Source organism: Drosophila pseudoobscura, chromosome 4 (genome assembly GCF_009870125.1).
Source record: "Drosophila pseudoobscura strain MV-25-SWS-2005 chromosome 4, UCI_Dpse_MV25, whole genome shotgun sequence".
NCBI classification, from domain to species: domain Eukaryota; kingdom Metazoa; phylum Arthropoda; class Insecta; order Diptera; family Drosophilidae; genus Drosophila; species Drosophila pseudoobscura.
Window position 1 is genome coordinate 3,823,007 of NC_046681.1, and position 8,882 is coordinate 3,831,888.

At 48.9% G+C, this 8,882-nt stretch overlaps 3 protein-coding genes across 3 annotated transcripts; 2 read left to right on the plus strand and 1 right to left on the minus strand.

The window, feature by feature from the left end:
• Nucleotides 1-613: 613 nt before the first annotated feature.
• NimB5 (Nimrod B5) lies at nt 614-1,933 on the plus strand. The gene is made up of 3 exons (XM_001356185.4): nt 614-1,037; nt 1,110-1,652; nt 1,720-1,933. Exons 1-3 carry the CDS (start codon nt 697-699, stop codon nt 1,814-1,816), a joined length of 981 nt encoding a protein of 326 aa, XP_001356221.2. The 5' UTR covers nt 614-696; the 3' UTR covers nt 1,817-1,933.
• A 35-nt stretch (nt 1,934-1,968) lies between these two features.
• Nucleotides 1,969-4,389, minus strand: NimC1 (Nimrod C1). Its single transcript, XM_001356180.4, has 2 exons — nt 4,072-4,389; nt 1,969-3,875 (listed from the first exon to the last, which is right to left on the minus strand). Exons 1-2 carry the CDS (start codon nt 4,282-4,284, stop codon nt 2,034-2,036), a joined length of 2,055 nt encoding a protein of 684 aa, XP_001356216.4. The 5' UTR covers nt 4,285-4,389; the 3' UTR covers nt 1,969-2,033.
• A 1,574-nt stretch (nt 4,390-5,963) lies between these two features.
• On the plus strand, nt 5,964-8,765 carry NimC2 (Nimrod C2). Its single transcript, XM_001356184.4, has 4 exons — nt 5,964-6,123; nt 6,192-6,294; nt 6,478-6,533; nt 6,602-8,765. Exons 1-4 carry the CDS (start codon nt 6,053-6,055, stop codon nt 8,490-8,492), a joined length of 2,121 nt encoding a protein of 706 aa, XP_001356220.3. The 5' UTR covers nt 5,964-6,052; the 3' UTR covers nt 8,493-8,765.
• The last annotated feature ends 117 nt before the right edge of the window (nt 8,766-8,882 follow it).

The following is an 8,882-nucleotide window of genomic DNA, read 5'->3' on the forward strand; positions in this document are numbered from 1 at the left end:
TTTGGTCTGTGCTGAGGACCGGGAGAGAGATTGATCCAGAGCCACGATGCGGGGCAATTCATGTACGAGTATGTATGTCAAGTGAAAGAGTGAACTGCGCCGAAGTATAGATTGTTGTATGGCATTTCACAGCTAATTAAGGTACTTCTACTTGTTTTATTGATCAAATGAATACGAGTATATATAAACAATATAGAAACAATTACTTGAATTGCAAAACTACGCGGACGTGGGATACACAGTAAAATACACCTTTTCGAAGCATAAGGAGCAACTCGTATAAATTGTTTTCGGGATGTTATTGCAGTTATATTTTAGAATATTGGACGATAAGGTTTTTTTGTGGAATTTGGATCTTGGCTAAGGGTTAGAAGGGGATCAAGCAAAAGATCTAAGATGACATTTTCGTATAATTTGTACATATCTATACATATGTATCTATCCCTACATACATCAATCAGACGCCTCTCCTTCATCTGTAACGTAATTGTATTTATTGTTTCCTAATCATCTCGAAAACCACAACCGAATTCCGCTCTATTTCGCCTAGGCTTTCCAGAGACCCTAAACTGATAAGCCCACGAGCCAACTCTGGGTAGGCGGAGAGCTCGCTAATCTCAGGCACATTAGTAGGATTTTAGCAAGCGTATTGCGAGGAACGTAAACAGCAAACAATTAAAGAAGAATAGACGGGAAATGTGGTTACATGAGACGAGCCAACATCTGGGCCTGCTGCTTCTCTGCCTGGTTTTGGGCCTGCCCCCTACCCAAACGAATGTGCCCAACTACTCGGAGTATGATGGCCCGAATCGCTACGACCCTAGGCGCCCCCAGTCTCAGGATCCAAGTCAATTCGGACGTCGCTATTCGTCCAATAGACAACAGTCGCCCTCTCAGCCGCTTTTCAACCGTCCTGGGGGAGCCAACTATGAGGTTTTGAGGCCCTTGGAACAGCAGCCAAAGCGGCGTGAGTACCTGGTCCGCTCCCACGAGACGCTATTCGACAGGGAGCAGCACAAGTGCCGCATTTGGGTGCCGTAAGTAGCTGCAGCGTCGCATTCTGCGTGATAAAAACGAGTACATTTTTACTACCCCACCCACTGCTTCAGTCCCGAAACGGCCCCAAAGTACCCGCACGCCAACACCATTCAGTCAGACCTGGCCAACAAGCTATCGCTGATCGAAGTCTGTTGTACTGGCTACTCCGCCAGCCGCCTGCTGGGAGTGACCCAGTGCCGTCCCCTGTGCGGGTGTCAGAACGGAAGCTGCCGTGCTCCAGGAGAATGCGACTGCTACGAGGGATTTGTGAAGAACGACAACGGGGACTGCGTTTTCGCCTGTCCGCTGGGATGCCAGAACGGCCGCTGCTTCCTCGACGGCAGCTGCCTCTGCGATCCTGGCTACAAGCTGGACGAAACGAGGCGCTTCTGCCGGCCCATCTGCAGCAGCGGTTGTGGCAACAGCCAGCGCCATAACTGCACGGAGCCCGAGGTTTGTGGCTGCTCGAAGGGGTACCAGTTGACTGACGATGGCTGTCAACCGGTTTGCGAGCCGGACTGCGGCATTGGGGGCCTCTGCAGGGACAACAACGAGTGCGAGTGCGGACCGGGATACATGCTTAAGGATGGGGTCTGTCAAACCGACTGTTATCAGTGAGTACTCGTAGTGGTGCAATATACTGGTACGCCTTTCACTTCACTTACTCTTTACTCACCGCAGAAAGTGCAGCAATGGAGTGTGTGTCAGTCGGAACCGATGCATCTGTGATCCGGGCTTTAGCTACCATGAACCATCCACAATGTGTATTCCTGTTTAGGAGGGAAGAGACCTATTTTATTACCGAATTCTTTATTTATGCACTCCCCAAAAGGGAATAGGATTAGACAGCTATATAATAAATTCAAATATACAAGCCGAAGTGGCAGTTATCTGAGATCCATCTACATTCGCGGGAATGAAAAAACTTAATTAATCATTCGATAATTATATTTAAATACGTATGTATTTAGTTTTAGCAAAACAAAGTTATGATTCTAATGAGCATTCACGTAAATGGCTTCATCGGGTTGGTAAACACGTCTGGGGTAATACTTTGGATAGCATTTAACGGCTGTGGCTACGATGGCCACAAGAACGACGACAGCGATGCACCACCCCACTCCAGAGAGCCAGCTGGATGACTCCAAGCTGGTTGTCTGGGCTATGCTGGATTCGGCCTTGGCGGCATCATTCTTCTCTTGCTGCGCGGCCTCCTCGGGTTTGAGCACCTTGCATATGTAGCGCGCTACCTCGGAGCTGTAGTCCTCATTTCCGCCACATACTAGTTGTCCACTTGCGGGATCACAGAGGCACTTCAATAGATCCAGGCAGGGCTTGTCATGATCATCCACACAAACGTTGACACACTTGGCGTTGTTCAGTGGACCCAGTTCGTCATACTCATTCCAGCAGAGGCAATCCCTAGAACAGTTTGGGACTGGAATTTGAAGAAGGCCAGCTAAGGAAACAGCAGCGCTGGAGGTTGAGCCATCGAGAGGTATGGAGGTCGTAGTAGATGTAGAGTCCGCAAAGGACGCAGAGGTGGAGGTAGTTTGGTGCCTACACCCCTCGTCTGTCTGCTCATAGCCAGGCCGGCAGGTGCACACCTCTGGCTCCAGGCAGTCCCCGAACTGGCAGCCCTTGCTGCAGTGGGGTACGCAAGTGGAGGGGGAGATGTGCACGTAACCCTCCAGGCAGCTACAATGGTCCGGTCCAGTGCATGTAGATTTCGCACATGGGGTTTGACAGACGGGTTGACAGACCACGATGCCAGATTCGTTGGCCACCGGCTGGTAGCCCACGTGGCAGAGACAGATGTCCGGCTCCACGCAATCACCGTGCTTACAACCATTCGCGCAAACCGCCTCACAAATATGCTGCGAGCTCGCCTGGAAACGGTAGCCAGCTGCGCAGGAGCACGTCTCTGGGTGGGTGCAGTGTCCATGCACGCAGTTGAGACTGCACTGGGGTTCGCAGGTCTTGTTGGGGCCCATCAGGTAGCCTATGCTGCAGACACAGACCTCCGGCGAGAAGCAGAAGCCGTTGGCACAGCCTTGGCTGCACTTTGGCTCGCACTTGCCGTCTTCCCCGGTCGCCACATATCCGGGGTAGCATTCGCAGACGTTAGGGGCCGTGCATCGCGCATAGTCCGAGCACTGCTGGGGACAGTACGGCTCGCAACGGTCTGCCTTCATGATATAGCCCGGATCGCAGATGCAGACGGAGGGTGACAGGCAACTGCTATGCTCGGGACAGCCCTGGGAGCAAACGGGCCGACAGTTCTCCCCGGAATACCCGGCCTCGCACTCGCACACTCCGGGTCTCACGCACTGACTGTGTTCACCGCAACCAGCGTCGCATATGGGAAAGCACTTGCCCTCCCCATCGGCCTGATAACCCTTCTCGCAGACGCAGACGTTCGGCTCCTGGCAGAACGAGTTGGGATCGCATTGGGGCAGACAGACGGGCTGACACGTGGAGTCGATCTCCGACTTGGTATAGCCGTCGATGCACTCGCAAACTCCCGGCTCGGCACAGAAGCTGTTATTCCCACAGGGCTCTGGGCATACAGGCAGGCATTCGCCGTCGTTGTGGACCTTCTGGTGTCCCTCGTTGCAGGCACAGCGATCCGGCATCAGACAATACTCGTTCTTGCCGCAGTCGGAACAAATGGGATCGCAATCGGCTCCGCCATATCCATCCTTGCAGCTACACTGATTCGGAGCGGTGCAGTAACTGTTTCCGGAGCAGCCTCCAGAGCAAACGGGCTTGCAGTTTTGGATAGATCCCTCGTAGCCGTCACAGCAGGCCTGTTTTGTTTCAATTCTATAGTTCACCTGGGGGTGTAAAATAACTTTTATTAATATTTGATTTACTCAGAGCATAAAGAATACGTTTACACAAAAAGTACAAAATGCATCGTTGTTTTTTTTTTTTTTTTTTTTTTGATTAATAAAGGCTATGGGTAAATAGCACAATTTCTTCTTATTTTTAGACACTTCCGGGTAGTTTTGAAATCCATTCAGGACTTACTTCATTTTGCCATCCATATACTGTACGAAACTTGGTTTGCCAGCCTTGCCAGAAGGAATGTTTCTGATACGGCTCCTGGCGAGACCTGTAAACCGACCGCGTGTACGGAACATTCTCGAAGCTCGTACAGATCTTTGGATCATAGGCTCGAACCGCACAAAGGAAGCCAACAGCCAGGACCAAGCCCATCCCAAGACCTACATTGTGAGTCATGGCTTTGGTGATCAATGTTTTCCAACTCTAGTATAATTCGTATCTCCAAGTAAGCGTTCAGTTCTGCGTTCTGTACAACGTTCCGAATTGAACTGAGCCCTCAAACTGGGATTTCCATTCAAGTTCTCGCATCTCCGGGTATTCGTATTCGGCCACATCCGTTGGATGCGAGATAAACTATGCTTTTGCACTCGCAAATATTAGGAACTCGATTTTATCTCAGTAATACTTTGTGTCCTGGTTCTGGTATTGCACTGTTTAATAGGAGAAGTGATAAAAAGAAGCTCTTCCAGCGACCTTGATCCCTTAAGTAAATCTTTTCTTGGAGCTCTGTCTTCACAGATATCTTTTTATATTTTCACAACTTAAAAGAAGTCGTTTATCTGACCATAGCTGTTCTCTGCCTATCTGTGCCTTACAAAATATTTTTCTTCCTAACAACGCATTACCGAACAATGTTTTGCATGATAATAAAGTTGCATATGTATAGTATTAATTAATATATGTATATATATATATATCTTGGCAGTATTATGTATGGACCTCTCAAGCTACTGCGTGGGAAGATTAGTTGGAAACAATCAGCTGGAATTTCATTAACAGAAATAAAACGGAAAAGTTACTCAGTCGCGTTCGGTCATTGAGGTCATAAAACTCAAAGTAAAAACTAAATAAATATGGAATTATGTATATTTAATTACTAGCTGACCCGCAAACCATTTCCGCAGTTTGTGAGCAATTTCAGTTGCTCCGAACGACGTCATATTGAAGCATTAATTGAATATATACTTCAGGAACAGATTCGATATTGAATCTGTGCCGATGAACATGCCGCTTAATGGTTCACGTGGTGTCTATTTTCAAGTTGTTGTTTTTTTCCTCATACACAACACATACGAACATATCTGAATAATGTTTGAATTTGAGCGCACGAAAATGGAGACATTCTTTACCCCCAAAAACAATCAGCATTCGGGTGAGCGTAATACTCAATGTTTGGCTCGTATTCGAATGCGAGGCGAAGAAACAACTCAGATGTAACGGCTCAATGTACTTGTTGGGTTTGTCTGCAAATTTGTCTGCACACAAATAGTAGAGACCAAACTTTATTATGTTTACATGTTTAAAGGGATATTTGGAGATTCTTCATACAAAAACCTTAAAATCCCGTGTAATAAATGGTGGGTTGCGATAGGAATGGGAAAAATAGTTGGGAACCTTTTCGGTCTAGCCGTTTGAGTGGAAATAAACCACAATCAACGTGACACAAAATTGTAAATTGTAGATGATTTCAATATTATTTTATCACTAAATCAAAGTCGATGCACCAAAGCGACAAAGTATAGTCACATCATGTTTCCATTGTGGGTCTCATACAGGAATCTTATTTATATGCATTTTTATATACTCATGCCCGTGGCTAAAATTGCACGATAAGCGAGACCACAAAAGTCATTTACATACGAGTATTCAATGTTAAGGATCTCAATTTGCGTGGACTGCACTTGGACTCGTATCGCAATCTCTGCTTTGGGTTCAATAAACACATATAGCACATGGGGTATCTGTCCTATATATGTATGTATATATAGAGTACATAAAGACGCAGAAAAATATAAAGCTAGGATGATAAGCGCTCGTGTCGGGATTGCTTGTCCATCTTAATGTAATTGAGAACTCACTTGTCTGATCATTTGTCAAGTGTATCTTAAAGTGAGCAGTTGCCTCGAGCGTTTAGTCCAGTGTTTCTACAACATAATTCCCGAATATGTGGGGCCTTGTCCTAATAATACTCTCAGGTGTTGGTCTGCAGGTTTATGCCTGTGTCGATCGCGTCCCGTGAGTAAAAATCTATGGATCGCGTAATTTGCATTATAACTGACGTCCATCTCTTAATGAATTTCAAGTCTAATGAAAATGCGGGGCACCGTGGTAACCATGCGAAAATATCAGGGGTTGAACAATTGCACTGGGACCTGTGGATCCTTGGTGGGCAGACCTAGAACTGAGGTAACCAAAACTTTGTAAATCAAGTGATGTGAATTGAAGTGATTTATTTGAAGTCATCTAGGGTAAGCTTCCAGATGATCTTCTTTTCTATTTACTCTTCGATTAATTTAAAGTTCCTTTGGTATCTTATAAGTTGAATATGCACGTTTATTGTATTCACACGTTTTGTTTGTTTTTCCGTAGACTTACATGTCGTATGAAGAGGTCTGCTGCGAAGGATACTTCCGCAACGAAGATGCGTGAGTAGAGAAACTACCGGCTGGCTGCGCACCTCACTTAAGCTTTATTTCCACTCGTACTCCCACAGTGAATGCGTTCCCCAGTGCGAGGATTGCGGGATTACTGGCAGATGCCTCAGCCCCCACGTGTGCCTGTGCGGCAAGGGCTTTTCCAATCGGAACAATCGCACAGTGTGTGAGCCAGAGTGCGGCGATCCATGTGTCAATGGCAGCTGCGTGGCGCCGGATGAGTGTCAGTGCCGGGATGGGTATCGCTTTCGCGCTGACTCTCGGACGGAGTGTGAGGCCATATGCACGGTGGAATGCGAGAACGGACACTGCCCGAGCCCAGCGACATGTGTCTGCAACATCGGCTATCAGCGAGACGAGGAGTTGAAGAAATGTGTGCCCTTTTGCCAAGATCAGTGCTTGAATGGCGACTGCGTGGGGCCTAACGAGTGTAAGTGCCATGCAGGACACGAGAAGCGAGTTTCACAGCCCTGGAAATGTGATCCCGTCTGTTCGAGCGGTTGCAGCAATGGGATATGTCTACTACCGGAGCATTGCGCCTGTAGAAAGGGGTACACCCGCATTACTGATCACATTTCTTCTGGCTGCGCGCCGCTCTGCGATCCTGCCTGTGTTAACGGCACTTGCATCTCACCTGGTCATTGCGCTTGCTCTGAGGGCCATACATTCGCCGACGACTCCCACAATGTGTGCGTGCCTAGCTGTGGGGCGGGCTGCGAAAACGGGTTCTGCAGATCCCCCGGCCAGTGTGAGTGCCACGAGGGGTTCGTCAAGAGCTCACTACATCGGTGTTCCCCCACGTGCAATCCTTCCTGTGGAAGCAACTCGCACTGCATCGCTCCGGACACGTGCGCCTGTAACTCCGGCCACATCTTCGTGAATGGCAGTATCACGGAATGCGAGCCATTTTGCCCGCGAAGCTGTCGGAACGGCATCTGCAGCAATCCCGGAGTTTGCACCTGCCTGGAGGGTTACCAGGCCTTGCTCTCCTTCTACTGCATACCCATATGCACGAGACCCTGCGTGCACGGCAGCTGTGTGGCCCCCAACGAGTGTCGCTGCTTTACCGGCTACCGACCTAGTCCCATCCTGGGGTCGAGCGTCTGCGAGCCAATTTGCAGCCAGGATTGCGGAAATGGCCGCTGCATCGCTCCGGAGATCTGTCAGTGCGACTCTGGCTACTACAAGCGTTGGCCGACGGGCACCTGCCAGCCGTACTGCCCCCAGAAGTGTGTCAACAGCCACTGCGAGGGCTCAGGCCAGTGTCGTTGCTACGAGGGTTATCGAATGAGAGCCGGCTCCAGCGCCATCTGCGATCCTGAGTGCTCTCCCAGCTGCATCAACAGCACCTGCGTGGAGCCCAACAGCTGCGCCTGCCTCGAAGGCTACGAGGATACCAGACTCCACTATCAGTGCGTCCCCAGCTGCCGACCGCGCTGCGAAAACGGCCGCTGCTCGGCCCCCGGCCAGTGCGACTGCAATCCGGGGCACGTGGTGACCAACTCGAGCAAGCCGCACATTTGTCAACCTCAATGTGAGCAACAGTGCATCAATGCCGAGTGCCTCAGGCCGGAAACGTGCGTCTGTCTTGATGGATACAGGATGCTTCCTTCCAGCACCAGCGAATGCGAACCCATCTGTTCTCAAGGCTGCATCCCGGGACAGCTGTGCGTGGCCCCGGAGACCTGCGAGGGTTCGGAGTCGGATCAAACCAGTTCTATGGCATCCACCGGCAAACATCTCGCCTTCCACTGGTCAATGCTAGTCCTGGCCATCCTCCTCTGCCTGGCCCTGGTGATGACTCCGCTGCTGGTCGTTAGAGAGCTGCAGCGTCGTCGTCGCAACGGCGACAAGCAGCAAGTCCATCTCATCGAAAATCCCTCATACGGAGTGATTTTGGCCAACAGCGAGGAAGCGACCATCGAGGAAGGCATTGGCCTGGGGGACTAAGAAACCTCTTCCTTACAAATCTAAGGGATTCTGTTTTCGTGTGGAACTAGTTTAATTTCAATATTTATGGCTTGGTTTCGCTTTCAGGTTTACACCGATTGATGCTTGGCATCGTCGAACATACTCGTAATTCACACATACATAAATACATATACATACCTATACGTACGAATATATATATAGCTTCACTAAACAGTTATGGGTAAGTGTAACGAATGTATCTACTATAATAATTTATGTAATACATAATACTCATTAATCCACCTTCTCTGATCCCTTTAACTATGACTTCATTTGGCGGCTCTGGGTTCTTAGCTCTTGTACGCACATATGTAGGTATATAAATGCAGTTGTTGGGGTCTTAGAGCTCTTTGAGGCTAACACACATTC